Here is a 15,558-nt window from a genome sequence, read left to right on the forward strand (position 1 = left end):
TCCATCTTTCGAGTCGAACACGCATCAGTTGACTGACATGAGGCTACGTTTCACAAGCCACCACTTTCCAAAAGAGTGGTTGAAGCGCAGGGGTTGTGAGGCTGAAACGTCTCTGATTGGTTTTCTTGCTAACCGGCGCGCCTTTGGTCGAAGCCACACGGTTGACCTTTGGCGCGAGGCCACCACCTCGAGCCACGAGCCAGCTGCTGCTACAAGACATGTCAAGTCAAGACGTCACTGCCCCTCCAAACAGACGTGACCTCACATGTGCATTTATGTCGAGTTCATCCACACCTTCGACCTCGACCCCGTCCTCATCCTCACTGTCGTCGGCTTGCAAAGCCCCAAAACCATGTCCTGGCCCATTTGACAGTTTACCAACATTTGTCGGGCGCTTTAGTTACCCGTTGTAATGCAAACCGCGTCGACATCACCCAACCCGCCCCTGACCTCCATTTTGAGATGCGACAACCACCATCCGCAGCAGTATCATGGGCAGAGAGACTAAACCTCCCACCGAAGAGGAGGAACAGCCTCCCCCGTTGCCCCCTCGCAAATCTGTAGCTACCACTGCGGAATCGAGATGCTTGCAGGCTCAGCCTACCACAGCGTTGACATCTGTGGACATCCAGACGCTTTCCTTTCCAGACGGATCCCGGGGAACATTTTCAACACCCGGCAACAGATCAGTGTCGACCCCCGTGAGCAGTGGTTATGATTCCCCAGGATACAAAGTCAGCCTATCTGGTGGGGAAGGGCCTGATGACGCTGCAAGCATGATGAGCTTTGCCCCGACCATGCGACCAGCTGGAGACATCGCAAGCTTGATGGTTTCCGACTTCCATAAGCGCAGTCCAGCGTGGAATTTGCTCCAAGCCCAGTCTGCCACAGTCCAGCCATTCCAACGACATCGTTCAGGGGCTCGGGATGGACTTGCCGGTTTCGAGGATGAATTCCAGCCTATTCCATCCCAAGAGGACGAGAGTGTCAACGATGAGGAGCGAATTTCAATGTGGAAGTCAAAACTCAAGCATTACATGATACTGTCATCTGCCGGAAAACCTATTTGGAGCCGTCACGGAGACCTCGACCTCATCAACTCGTCCATCGGAGTAATTCAGACAATCATATCATTCTACGAAGGAGCCAAGAACCCTTTGCAAGGCTTCACAGCGGGCAGCACCAGATTCGTGGTATTAACCCAAGGCCCTCTTCATCTCGTGGCTATAAGCAAGCTCGGCGAGAGTGATGCGCAACTCCGGTCCCAGCTCGAGGCGTTGTACATGCAGATTCTGTCCACGCTGACACTACCCACGCTACAGAATATATTCGTCAACCGACCATCGTCCGACTTGCGCAAGCCTCTCCAGGGCACGGAGTCCTTACTATCTTCCTTGGCAGACTCATTCACCCTTGGCTCTGCATCGACCCTCCTAGGCTCATTAGAGTGTTTGAAGCTGCGCAAGTCTGAGCGCCACGCCATCAACAATACCTTTTTGAAGCTGCGAACCGATAAGCTGCTCTACGGGCTCATTGTCGCTGGCGGGAAGCTCGTGAGCGTCGTCCGGCCGCGGCGGCATTCTCTCCACCCCAGCGACCTGCGGCTCATCTTCAACATGCTCTTCGAATCAGACGGCATCAAAGGGGCCGGCGGCGAGAACTGGATCCCCATCTGTCTACCTGCATTCAACAACAAGGGCTATTTGTACATGTACGTCAGCTTCTTCGAAGACTCGCCAGAAGTCCAACCGCCAGGCAGTCCAACAAATGCGCAGACGTCCAGCGAAGAGATAGCCATGATCCTCATAAGCGCAGACAAGGAGAGTTTCTACAGCCTCAAGCAAATGCGCGATGACGTTGCGCAGGCCTTGGCGAAAAGCGGCGGCCTAGCCACCATTCGCAGGGCAGTGCGTGCCGGGCGACCTGCCGTGTCGCAAGTTGCGCCCGGAAGCCAAGTCAGCCACTTCTTGTACAAATCTCGGGCAAACGTGCAGTTTTGCATGTCATCTCTACACCCTTTGTTCGCCCGTGTCGTCGAGAGACGAAGGCTACTGTCGCTTTACCACGAGCTACATGCCTCTGTGCACGCTAAACACGCGCATCTCAAGGTTTTGCACTGCTCGAGCCAGGAGGCGACTTGTCTAGCGTGGATCACGCCCGTCTTTGAATTTTATTGCGTCGGGGGACCAAACTTGTCTCGCGCGGCCATGACTCAGGGCGCGAATAAGATTATTCAGTGGGCCAAGAGGGAAGAACAGAGGATATTCATCATTGGCGGAGGTGTATTCTAGCCAAGAGTGCAGTTTATCTTTTTTTATTAGCCCGACATGGAACAAATACTGTGCATCATTAAATAAGCGGCTGAGTCGCCGTAGTAGATAGGTATTTAAGATTATATACATGGTAAATCGTCCATCAAACGCCTTTTAGTGAAAAGGGGAACATGGCTGTGTCCCTCATAGATGTCCTCCCTTCCTTTTTTCTCTCTCTTCAGTTGCGAACTGCCTCAAGGGAGGTCACAAATTCTAAAGACATGAATAGTCGTGGGTATAGCGCTCATAATACGTCGTGAATTTTTTTCGGGACAAGAGCATGGCCGCGGTGTCGTCTGCTTTTCGGTGTTTTTTTTTTTATACGTGTATTTGTAACAGGTCATGATGGCCGCGAGGATTCGCCGTCGTCCGAGCGCCTAAGCGCCAAGAACGACTTCCGAGCCCATTCTTTTAGTCTGTCGTTCACGCCGGAGCTCAAGCTGCTCGCGCTTCGACTAGAGTTCGCGGATGACCAGCTATCTTCGCGTGATTGCGTGGGGCGGGGCGAGTGAGCCGGCTTAGTGATTGAGAGGTCGCTGGGGTGCTGAGAGAGCGGCGACTTGTCGCTCTCGGTGGCGAGTGTCATTGTTGATGCGTTTAGGAGGGCCTCTGAGAAGGGCGCATCAAAATCTTCGCGGAAGCGAGGGCTGCGCAGTGTGCTTCGGGATCGCTTGGCCTCGAGATCGGGGTTGGCTGCCGGCATGGTTGTGGTGAGGTGCAGCGCGGGTTTGGATGCCATTTGTCTTATTCGCAATCGGTGCTTGAAGTGGAGATGATTTTCTTCGGGTAGAAAGATTTGAGCTTTGCAAGTAATGCGCAATGCGTACTAACTGGCCAGGATACTCCGTATTACCCGAGTGAAAGAAGTGTAGAATAAGGCTAGAGGTTTGAACAAGAGGGGAGATGGATGGAGGAAAGGAGGAAGACGGTTGGAATATTACAATGGGCTATCGGTTACCACAATCGAGGGCTTGAGTCAAAGAACAGCGGGGAAAAGCCGTTGAGAAGCAGGGGAAATAGAGAAGGTGCACACCAAACCAAGAGCGGCTTGCTGGCACATGTCATGTCACTGGTCGACTCGGTGTTCAATGGAGCAGGCGAAAGTGAAGTGACCAAACATTGAATTTCGGTGACGGATTGTCAAAGGGATTGACAGGGTGACAGGGCGACGGGGCGACGGGGGGTCATGGGGGCCACGGGGGCCATGAGAGGGGTCATGGGGTGACAGGGTGACAAGCAACAGGACATCTGGACCCTGTTGTGTCCAGTCTGGTCCCTTCAATATGAGGACAAGCCGAAATGCTTACCTCCATTGTACCGAGTACCCACGACATTCCCCTGACTAGAAGACTGGAAAGGCACCAAGCTTCTTCCAACATGTGGGCGGCTAGGACGAGGTGGATCTGCAACCCTCCGAGCAGCCAAACGCAAGCCCGGTTGTAAGTTATTGGGTCTCCCTATGAGGCGCTTGAGTTCCACTCCGTCTCCATAACAGGGGACAATCATAAGACACAAAAAAAATGCACAAATGAGGAACTAGCTGTGCCTATTGAGAGGTACGCCCATCCCCCCAGAAGCCGGCCACATTCTGGGCTTCGCAAAGGAAAGGACAGGCCCAGTAACAAAGTGCACACAAACTAGACATGAAGCGAACTGGCTGGCATCCAGGAGCTTTAAAGAGAGGCACATTATGGGCACCGAGTACATGAACTCGCCCGACTGGCTGGCCGACGATCACTCTAGCCATGGACAGGGATGCATCGGAACAATAGTAGGAGACATGTTTCGCCAGTCTCCGTCCCGTCGTGTGGGCCAAGGTTAGTTTCTTCATGATTGTACCGAGTATTCAACAGTAATCCGTACAGACTAATGGCATAAGATAGGTAATATTACTTACTATAGACTAGGCTAGGGCGAGTTGTCGCTTTGAAGCTGATGCGGCCGGAAACCGCAGGGCAAAACTCCGGGTGTAATTAAACTAAGCGAACATGTTTTTTTGTTTTCTTTTCTTTTGCCTCAAGACGACAGACAGCAGCATGAGACATGTCAATTTCTATCCGTTTGTTTTGGGTAATTTTTTCTGCTTTGAGCAGAACAGCGTGTGAGCTAATCAGGATGCTCAAATCCATGTGTTGAAGCTCCAAAGCCTAGATGCCCGTTGACATATCCTTTGGGTCCGGTTTGTGAGAGGCGAAGCACAGACCAGTGTTCGGTAAGTTGGAGTTCGTTTCGCCCACTCACTTGCGGATGCCTGGCATGACGGGTAGGTTCTGTTATTAGTCAGTACTAGTGTTAGTGTGCCTTTGACTCATCCTCTCTGTATTACGTGCGGAGTGTTGTGGGTGCTGGTCGCCCTAGTGAGAGATCTAGGCCTTACACTCTGGGTAGCAGACAATGGGGTACACTACCCACTGTACATACGGCACAGCAGAAGCTGCCATATTACTCCGTAATCGCCCAAGGATCAAAAGGAATGCTGCACTCCAGCCCTGCGCAAGAAACCAAGATCACTGGGGGTTTTGCTGTCACGCTGGGGACATGGAAAATTGCAGGTTGTCTCGACCACCTCCCTGTGTTGAGTCAGATGACCTCGGCAAGGGCCTAACTCGTAATATGAATCAGTTACGGCGCTCGCTTTGTCATCCACGATGCATAGAAGACCGGTGAGCAATTCATTGATTGCGTCCGCGACAGACACCAAGGCAAGCCCCGCATTTGATCGGGCACAGAAATAGAGCTCGGTGCGACGACTCTAGGATTCGTTCGAATGTCGGTCCGCTTGATTGCGGCTCAACCAGCAACGAGCACAGAGCATTCACCTCAGTACGGAGTACGGAGTAGCTGGGTATTTCACCATCAAGGTCTCGACTCATCGCGCCGTCTAGCTTTCTGCGCCTTGAGATGTTAGCACATACATTTCCATACCGTCCATGGACGCGCGAATGGGTGCACTTACGACCGCCAGAGGTGGACTGATGATAAAACATTTTGAGCCTAGACTGTTCAATGTTCACGAGCAGATGCAGACATTGTCGAGACGTAGCTGTCAGGGTTCGATGTCGCTCCTGCCAACCCCGCCCGCAGATGAAGCAGGTGGTAGATATGCGTGCACATATAGACCTCCTTCCTCAACTTCATGCCCGGAGCTCCTTCCTTGGCCAACCTCAAGCCCGCTTCGTACAGACTTCGCCCTGAATGCTCCTGCAAGTGAGGCGTGATTTTCTGCAGAAAAAAGACTAAATTCACATCTCCCGAGAAACCATGTCCTGGACGCTTGATCGAGATTTCTGTCATCTACCTCTTCATCATGCTGTCGGTATGGCAACCTCGTCAAAGCAGGAAGGGCATCGGTCCCGTGAATGCATGGCCACCTAGCACCGCCAACGCCCGCCACCGCGCTGTTGCCGACTCGATGATATCACGCGAGTTCGACGGCGTGTAGCGACTTCTCGCTTCGCCTATTTCTTGTCACAGCTGCTCGATTTAACGAGCTAGGATTCGAGCTGCCTCTACATCCAGCTCGTAGCAACTTCGTCTCCATTTGTCTTTCATTCTCTCATTACCACGCTTTTTGGACGACCATGTCTACCAACATCCAACTGTGACGTCTTGCTGCAAGCCAGTATTTGGTCTTCGAAACTGCCAACTAACTCACGTTTTGCCGTGGGCCCAACCGTCTCCTTTTTGTTCAAATTTGTCTCATCGCCGTATTCATTTCAGTCTATCGTTATATCTTCGCCCAGTTCTATGTATTAGTAGGCTGCGGCCTTATATGAAATTACCATGGATGTTTCCAAGTCTCGTTTTAAGACCGCCAGCAACGGCTCACTTCATAGCACTTACACTTCCTGCGGTTCCCATTTTCCCCCATCGGCAAGCGTTCCAAGGGGACAAATACCTCATCAAAGACGTGCACTACGGAATGCCAGTCTGAATTCGATATTGCCCCCGTCCCCGGGGCCGCTCACAAGCATGCTCAAGACAACCACCGAAACAGGAGATATTAGCGTCTTCTCTATTCATCCATCGGTGACCCCTGCAGCTTATCATCAGTATCCCAGGGCAAGGCCAGACATGTTTGAGGGGACAACTCCTCCCAAGTATACACCCAGAAAGGGTGAGAACTTCTACTACACCGATGACCACAGACATTTTCGCTCTTACAGAGACACCACATCTGAGATCATTTCGCTCTATGGGTATGACAATCAAGCATTTTACATGACGCCGGCTTCTCCAATGTTTGATGACATCAGTCACCGATCTTACTCTATCACAACGAATAGCTCTCGTCAGCTTCCATCCCAGAAGTCTTCGGGGACTTTGCAGAGTCAATCCAGCCGAAGTGGACTGCAACGGCCACGTTCACCATTTCCATATCCAACACGGCTCAAGAGGCCAGGGGTGCGACCTGCGTCTCCTGCGTTAGCAGAAAATGGGTGCATTGATTACAGTCGAATGATTGAACTTGATCGTGTTTCACAGGTACCACTGACCTACCTTGGCACGAGACCTTGGGGATGGAAACTAATGATGCCTATAGAGAACTGTTCACGGGTCTTACAAGTCAACATATAACAACTGGGCACGAAGGCCACCTCCTCTGTCTCTTCGGCCGGACTTCAATCGATCTACCGCATCGTTGCCCTCAAGAGCATCCCCTGGGCCGTACCACTCAGGGCCCATGTCTCACAGGGCTCGAACCCCAGGCTCCTCGCAATCTGGCGCAAGCAGATATGGACGATTTGAGAGACAAGCGAGAATGCCTGTTGATTGTTGTGGAAGATCTCCTAGTCTAACATCTATTGTTGACATGTATCGGAGACCTAGCACTGCAAAAGGCTCAAGACAGCCACCACAGGTGGCCGGTTCGTTCTACTATGATTACAGCGAGGACTTCGACAGACCGACTGCATCTCACCACGACCTCAAGAGCCAGATTTCGATGGAATCTCCCCCCATTCAGGATGACGGGAGTCAAAACTATGGTGAGTTTGCAGTGAAACCAAAGCCTGACGGACCTGATCCCCAAGATGCGGCCGTCGACGCCCTTCCTCCCCATTCCCGCCCAAGTCTTGAATACGGTACAGGGAATGAGGAAGAGCTGAAACCAGGCCCAAAACTGGAGGAGGAATCAACAAGATCCAGTGACGCCGACGACACCGACCTCAGCAATCTCGTCGCTGCTAGACGGTTATCTCAGTCTGCTCCTGCAAACCCTGAAGCGTCAAGGAGTGCTGAAAGCCCGCTTCCAAGCCATGAGCACGACATGAGTGTCAATATGGCAAGGCTTTCCAAATCAGGCCAATCTTTGAGGGCGGTGGAAGCCAAGCCAAAGTCTGATTGCCATCCAAAGACACTGGATGCTCAACAGGGATCACGCGTTGCACGATGTGCCCTTGATCCAACCTTGCCTGATTTTGCGTCTATATTCTCTTCATTTGACTTACTGGGCAAATCTCCGTGCTTCAAAACGGCCGACATTTCTGCCCAGAAACTTCCAGGTGAGAGTGATGCTGACAGTGTTGCGTCTTCAAACCACAAAATCGGCAACCAAAGACATCGTCGCAATGTAGCAGCTCTGAGAATCAGTACTGCCGACTTAAATGATAGATCTGGGCATATCAAAGACGGGTCTGTGCATGAGCAAGAATTGGACATCCTATCGCCAGAGCCAATATCTCCTGCTCGTGGACTCAAGGTAAAAAACAGTATCCCGCAGCTAATGAAAGCTCTTCCACCGTTGCCCCCAGGAATGCCAGGCGAGAGAAGTCAGAATCAGCACACTTTACTGAAATGGGATGACCAGCTAGATGAGCAACACCCATGTGACTGTTCCAGGTCGCATGACATGGTTCGAGAGGACGATGAAGTTGACTTAGCCGAGCCACTACCAACTGGCTTGAAACAACAACCACAATCAGGCAAGCATAGCAGTCCCTCAAAATTCAAAGTTCGAATCAAGCCATCATACTCACCGGTTACTGGCATCGGCAACGTCATTCGTGCCGATATCAAAAGAGATATGCAGGGAGTGCCACAACAATCAACTGCACAAGCAAAGCCAAAACTAAAACTCAAGCTTTCACGAAGCCAACTTGGCCAGGGCCGGCAAGCCACAGGTGAACCTTGCACCAGGGCCAACCGGTTAAAGCAGTGCAATTCGTTGGCGGATTTGGCCTTGTACTCGAACATCGGAACGAAAGCAGGGCAGCGCTTTGCAAATGAAGACAATGCCAGAGGTAATTCTCAGTCTGAGGGATGTGTTCATTCTACGCTCGAGACTCAACATAGTCAAGGCAACACAGGACACAGGTCACCCCAGCCATCTGATCCCTTCAGTATACCCTACCCGCCCTCACCAGAGGACAATACAGACAAGAAACGGTCTCTATCTTCTTCAAACAAAGACACCCTCGTTCAGAGACCAAGCTGCAGTTCGGGCAGGAGTCCTGTGCAGGAGAATGGCTTGCGCAAAAAGATGTCCATGTTTCGATTACGCATTGCTGAGTCTTTAACAGCTAAACCTCCTAAAAAATGCAAGAAGATTCCGGAGTTGGAGCAGAGTGATAGTCACATTTCAGTCAATATAACACTGAAAGGCTCCGAGACCAATCTCAATAATATTGATAATCGCAAACAACGACCCAATAGCAATATCAGGTCCGATTGGGTGACGGACCGTTTCAAGCGCTGGGCCACAGATGCCAGACGAGCATTGCGATCTTATGTGAGACGCACTTTGGATCGATCATCGCGATGGAGTGATTAATAATGACGTTTGATTACTAATAGAAGTTCGTTTTGGGGGGTCTTGAATGAATGAGCCTTGTACTTGGGTTAGGTTTCCAGTATTATTCAGTCTATGGGACAACGCTTGTTGGCTTGTTGGGAAGTAGGGGTATTGTCAAAAGCATCTGGCTGGGCGTTGTATGACTAGCTCCTCAAGGTCGATACCAAGACCCAATTTTTATTACTGCCTTAGCTTTCCAGACGGCTTTTATATACATCCCTTTTACGAGTGCCCGGGAGACTAGTGAAGCGCCGACCTCGTGTGCGGTAGGGGCGGAAGCGGAAGTTCGCGATGATGCAGCATCAGCCACTCGGTTGTTGATGATTGAACATGGCCAAAGCACAAGCTGGGTTTTGCGAATTATAAATAGAATTAGAAAGTGGCATCGGAACAATACTTGTTTGGAATAAATAGTTTCCCTGTGTTCAGCTTGAGTTGCAAACAAGGCCATTCTCAAGGTCCAAGCCTCAGAGTCATTCACCGGTTTAGATGCTCGTCTAGCGGCACGGGAAAGCCAGCACACAGGTCCAACATCGGGAATATCGCGGGGACACATTCAAACAAAAGTGATTGTTCTGCCATCTCGCTACGGAAATGATTTTCGCGCGCTATGTCGACGAAACCCACTCCCTTGCCCTCTGATCGCAGAGTCCACGACCATAGACTCCCTCTCCTCCATCAAATCATGCATCAAGAGCCTTGAGGACAAAGACATGATCTCGGCAGGGTGCGATCTTAGAACAGACATCCCACGCTACATAGTCTACAAGAACTCCAAACTCGTCGCGTCCCATGTCACAGATGTCAAGGACTACTAGACAGTCGACCACGTTACTTTCCTCATTAGCTATTCGTACAGTTTCGAGAGCGAGCTGATCAAGGCCGGACTGCCGCCACAGCATATGCTGCTAGGCAGAAATGTGGCGGGAATAGGACTACGGTGCCGTTGTGTCCGGCGGGTGTGTTTGTGGGGGGACGTACGTTGTTTCGATGAGGATGTATAAGATGAAGGATGTAGGGAGGGTGAGGGAGCTGACGGGGAGGTTTGGGATCACGCACGGGGAGCCGCTTGATTGGGGGTGGGATGCGGTTGTGAGGTTGGGCATCAGAAATATCGGGGAGCCGGAATGGGGGGATGCGCCGGTTTTGGGAGACGGTGATGGCGAGAAGGAGATTCCGGTGACTTGAGGCTGTGGAGTCTCGCCGCTGGAAGCGGTTGTGAAGGCGGGAGGCATATGTTGGTTTTGGATTTGAGGGGACGAGGATATTGTCGGTGTTTTGTGAGGTTGCTTGCGGTGACGTGGTGATTTGCGCTTGGGGAGCGGATGGTATTGAAAATGTAGGGTCTTGCAGATTTGTTGCGAGTCTACTTCTGTCGTCGACTTGAAATGCTATCCTCATATCGCTTAGGACGCTGTTGGTTCTCGTGCTCGTGGCGATATCATCTGCTTGGGGTGAGAGTCTGTCGCATGAAATGCGGAGTGAGGCCCAGCCATGCCGGTGTCGGTTCATGAGTTGTGGTGTCGGTCTGAGTTTCCCCAGAGGAGCTGCCGCCGACTCACATCAACACAGCAACTTCATGCAGCGCAAAATACTTGATTATGCGTCCGCGGTTCTAATCTGATGGGCTGCAGACTGTCGTGACTGGATGGAGTATACGCGTGACTTTCCATCAGCCTGGATGGTGGATTCGAGCCACGACTGTAGGGTGGCTCGCTCCTTCCGTCAATCGTATCTCGGATGACGCATCTTGCGCAAGCAACGACATTGTCAGTTGGTCGAGGTTGAAGATTGGACGTGATGGAAACAACACCGATAGGGGAATCAATCAAATTATCGTAAGCGAAGCGTTCCACCATGGCCCTTGTCTGCTCACAAATTAGCCACCCGCGTTAGGTGTGAGTACGGTGGCACATTAGCTAAGGTCCGCAGTTGCTGCCACAACCCCACATCTAGCATTTTAAGCGATTTCAGCGGTTTAGGCGGTTTAGGTAGTTTAGGCTATATATATAAAGCTAATCTTCGCTTTATTAATTCTTTTATATAAAGAAATTAATTATTAACCTAAAATACTATAAGAAGGTATTAGCTATTATTTTAAATTAAATAAAATTACTATTTAATACCTTTACTTAAAGTTACTTAACTTAAAGCCTCTTTAATTATATAATAAAATAATAAGGGATATAATATAATAAGTAATATATATATAATTAAGTAAATAATAAATAAAATATATATATATAAGCTTATAATATTATAGGATTTTACTTAATTTTATTCTTATTTAACTTAATTAACTTATCTTAAGTTCTTAGCCTTTTAATTAAATTAATTAGCTATTCTTAAAAGCTAATACTTAATTTTATACGTATATTTATTATAAGTAATTTACCTTAGTTTTTATTAGAGTAAAAAGACGTATAATTAAGCTATTTATAATTATTATATATATTACTAAAATAGCCTAGTAATTATATGTAAATAGAAAATAAAGAGGCGAATTTATTTATATTTTAGGCTATTTACTTATAATAATAATTATAAGAATCTTTATATATAATACCTTTTAAGTAAATTAAAAAGGTATTAATATATAAGAGTTTTTTACTCTTAATTTACTTAAGTTTAATATAATTTTTAAGAAATTATACGTTTCACTTAAAAAGCTTAAGAATAACCTATTATTCTTATAAAAAAGCATATAATTTAAGACTATTTTTACTTATATAAGCTAAAAGTAATTAAGGTATATTAAAAATAATATATATAAGACTTTAATAGAATTATTAATTATTATAATAATAGCCTTATTAAGTTATTTATACGTATAAAGTTTCTTATTATATTAAAGCTATAATAATAATAGCCTTATTATTATTAATTATATTACTTATTCTTAGCTTTATAAATATAATAAATATTAATAAATACGTATAAAAACATGTTTTTTTATTCTATAAATATTAATTATATAATAATAAAAAAAAGAGAGTATTATACGTATAATACTATTATTATTATTATTATTATTTTAAAGGAAAAAGAAGAGAAAAAAATCATATAATTTAATAGTAGCTAATAGAGCCTTTTAAGGCCTTAGGTATATAACCTTTTTTCTTTTTTTCTTATATTAGCTAATATTTAATTATTTATAGCTAATAAGAGATATTTATAGTTATTAATAAAAGAAAGATACGTATATATTATACCTTATATAATTAATATAAGCCCTATTATATTATATAATATTAAAGCTATAATATATTAAGGTATAATAATACCTTTTTTTATACTCTCTCTTTATTAAATTTTTCTTCTCTTTTTATCTCTCTTTTTTACGTACGTATAATAGGTTTAAATAATTAAAAAAAATAATGCCTAAAAGCGTTATTACGTATATATAAAGAGATTTAAAATATATACCTTAACTCACTCTATTATTATTATTATAATAAATTTTAGCTTATATTAATTCTAATTAATTCTAATAATAAAAGCTTTTTATCGCGTATAAAATCTTAAATATTAACGTAGGTTTTTTAATTAATAACTTTATAAATTATATTATTATTAAATTTAAAGCGTAATTATATAATAAACTTCTTAAAATTCTTTTAAGCTTAAACTTAAAAAGCTATATAAGTAACTTATTAATTCTTATATAAGAACCTATAAGAAAATTTAGCTAGGCTACTTATTTAAGTAATCTCTTTATTATTATTTAGGATTATAATAAGTAACTTCTTTATTTTAAAAACGTATATAAAGTTTAATTTATATAAGAAACTAGAATTTTAAGTATATATTAATATAAAATAAATTCTATTAAGCTTTTACTTTTTAAATAATATAAGAAACTTTATAAATATAATTTAATATTAAAGAATAATTAAATTTAAGACTTTATATAATTTAGCTTTAAAATATATTTTTATAATTAAACCCCTTAATAGCTTAAAAGAACTTAAATAAAGTAAGCTACCTTTTATTAATTAAGTAACTAAAAATATATAAAAGAACGTATATTATTTAATCTTTTTAAATAAAATAATTCATATAATTTAAATATTTAAGATAATTAAGTTATTATATAAATAAATTTTTAAGTCTTAAAGAATTAAAAGCTAATTAAGAAAGAGATTGTTAATAATAATACTATAATTAATATATTATATATAAAATTCTCTTTTACACGTATAATAAGCTTATCTTTTAATATCCCTTAAAGCTCTCTTTTAATTATTCTAATTAAACGTAATAAATTTATAAGCTTAAGTTAAGCTTCTTATATAAAATTAATAAAGAAAGTAAATAATATAAAATATAATAGACTTACTTCTCGTATATAATACGTATAAAAATAATAACTTATATAAAAAGATTAAATATTTTTAATCTCTTTATTTTAAAAGTCTTATAATTAAGCTTAAAGGTCTTAAGATATTAGGTTTTCTTAAAGAGTTAGGTTAATAGTAAGCTTAAAGTTCTATTAAAGAAGCTTATATTAGTTTAAATTAACGTATAAGAAATCCCTTTTTTTTAGTTTTATACGTATAAATTATTAAGCTTTTTTATAAGAAATAAAGTTAAGTTATAAGATTAATTTTTAATTACTTACTTAATAAGCTTAAATTTATTATTATAAAGTAAGATAAGCTAATAGAAATAAACGTAAATAATCTTAATTATTATTACTAATATTAAGGTTTTATAACTCCCTTATATATTATTCTTATATTTTTTATATTAAAAAGAAGTTAATATTAATATTATAAAGAGAATTAAGTATTATACGTAAAACCTTTTAATTATTAGTATCTTTATTAGTATTTAATAATATACCTTAATTTTAAATACTTTATATATAGTAAAGATTCATAGAAATACTTAAAATAATATAATCTTTATTCTTTTACATACGAATTTTATACCTATTTTAAAGCTAAATAAAGTCTATAAATTCATCTTAAATTATAGGTATATAAATTACGTATAATATAATTTAATTTATAAGGTTATTATAACGGTAGCTTAGGTTCTAAGGCATAGTAGGTCTGTTTCTTAGGAAGTAAGTTAGGTTAAATGCTATAAAGTAGCTTTTTAAGTAGTATTACAATAAGGCTATTAAGAGTATAACTCTTAATAATAAGACTATTACTTAAATTAATTAATAGAGATTTAAACTATTTAATTATAGGAATACCTTCTCCTTAAGTACTCGTTTATCTCTTTATTATAGTTCTAGATTAATTAGCTTAACTATTAATCTCTTTAAACCTTAATTAACTAGCTTAAGGTTTAGTCGATTTAATCTTCCTTGGTTAATATATTTAAACATTAACCTCTTTAATCGCCTCTTAGGTCACGTGGCTAGTCACGTGCCCTTACCTTCTTCTTGTGCCTACGGGTTATACCTATCCTAGCTAGTACGGTCCCGTCCTATATCTTATATAGTGTCGTTTATAATATTATACCTCTCCTTTATTAGTCTTATCCTTAAGGCTATTAAAATAGGCTGGCTTAAGTGTTATACGTTTTCTTTCTTCTATTATTATGTGCTATTATATTAACTAATTATATCTTAAAATAGCGGTTTAAAGCTTTATTTACTTCTTCTTTTTACTAGGATAACCTTCTTTCTATAATAATTAATAATTCGTCTTTATTCTTTATAAAAGCTTACGCTTACTACGCTTATATAGGATTTTCCTAATGTAAAGCCTTTATTTCTAATTTAAGTTATTATATAAAGTATATAATAGATAAGTAAGGGAATTATAATATTATAGGGGTAACCCCTTAATAGCTTTATAGCATTACGAATTAATATTATAAGCTTAAGAGGGAGCTTAAAGAAGCTAAGAAGCGTGCCTTAGCCGAGAATTAAAAGGTCTTACGTTTACGAAAATAAAAGAAATTATAGTTTAAGAAAATAATACGTGTGGTTACGCGTGGTATTAATAACGTTAAAGAGTTAAAACATGTGAAACGTAAGAAAGTGAAATAGCTTTAAAAGACTATAGGGGTCCTTTTTACTCCTTCTAAGAATCTAGATTCTATTTTAGTTTATTTCTTAAATACTAAATTTAATATTAAGTTATTAAATAATACTTAGAAGATTAATTAAAATGCGTTTCTTAGAAATGAAATTATTTAAGTAATATTAAGTAATTTATAAGATTTTTAGCTAGTTTCTAGGTGTTTTTAGAGTTTAGATATTCTTTTTATTTAACGAGATAATAATAATTCTTTATATCTTCTTATGCTTTAAGTATTCGTTTAACTTTATATTTATTAGTATCTTTTATTATAATATTTATAGCGATTATAGATTTATCTAGTGCTTTCTCTAATAGTAATATATAAAATATAGGATAGATTCTTATTTTATTTAGTAATAATAGTTTATAGTTAGTATTTAAGATTTTTCGTTTAATAAGGAATAGTTTA

At 42.1% G+C, this 15,558-nt stretch overlaps 4 protein-coding genes across 4 annotated transcripts; 2 read left to right on the forward strand and 2 right to left on the reverse strand.

The window, feature by feature from the left end:
• The first annotated feature begins 244 nt into the window (after window positions 1-244).
• On the forward strand, window positions 245-2,343 carry MON1_1 (Vacuolar fusion protein mon1). Its single transcript, XM_007814310.2, has one exon. It carries the CDS (start codon window positions 492-494, stop codon window positions 2,289-2,291), a length of 1,800 nt encoding a protein of 599 aa, XP_007812501.2. The 5' UTR covers window positions 245-491; the 3' UTR covers window positions 2,292-2,343.
• Window positions 2,344-2,652: 309 nt separating this feature from the next.
• J3458_002851 (uncharacterized protein) lies at window positions 2,653-3,051 on the reverse strand (the record flags this gene model as incomplete). The annotated part of the gene is made up of 1 exon (XM_007814309.2): window positions 2,653-3,051. The coding sequence occupies one exon, from the start codon at window positions 3,049-3,051 to the stop codon at window positions 2,653-2,655; it is 399 nt and encodes a 132-aa protein (XP_007812500.2).
• A 3,233-nt stretch (window positions 3,052-6,284) lies between these two features.
• Window positions 6,285-9,488, forward strand: J3458_002852 (uncharacterized protein; the record flags this gene model as incomplete). The annotated part of the gene is made up of 2 exons (XM_007814308.2): window positions 6,285-6,797; window positions 6,856-9,488. The coding sequence occupies 2 exons, from the start codon at window positions 6,285-6,287 to the stop codon at window positions 9,082-9,084; spliced, it is 2,742 nt and encodes a 913-aa protein (XP_007812499.2). The 3' UTR covers window positions 9,085-9,488.
• Window positions 9,489-9,678: 190 nt separating this feature from the next.
• Window positions 9,679-10,959, reverse strand: J3458_002853 (uncharacterized protein). Its single transcript, XM_066117429.1, has 2 exons — window positions 10,165-10,959; window positions 9,679-9,939 (listed from the first exon to the last, which is right to left on the reverse strand). Exons 1-2 carry the CDS (start codon window positions 10,615-10,617, stop codon window positions 9,937-9,939), a joined length of 456 nt encoding a protein of 151 aa, XP_065977214.1. The 5' UTR covers window positions 10,618-10,959; the 3' UTR covers window positions 9,679-9,936.
• Window positions 10,960-15,558: the final 4,599 nt, after the last annotated feature.

This window comes from Metarhizium acridum, assembly GCF_019434415.1.
Source record: "Metarhizium acridum strain ARSEF 324 chromosome Unknown scaffold_13, whole genome shotgun sequence".
In the NCBI taxonomy this organism is placed as follows: domain Eukaryota; kingdom Fungi; phylum Ascomycota; class Sordariomycetes; order Hypocreales; family Clavicipitaceae; genus Metarhizium; species Metarhizium acridum.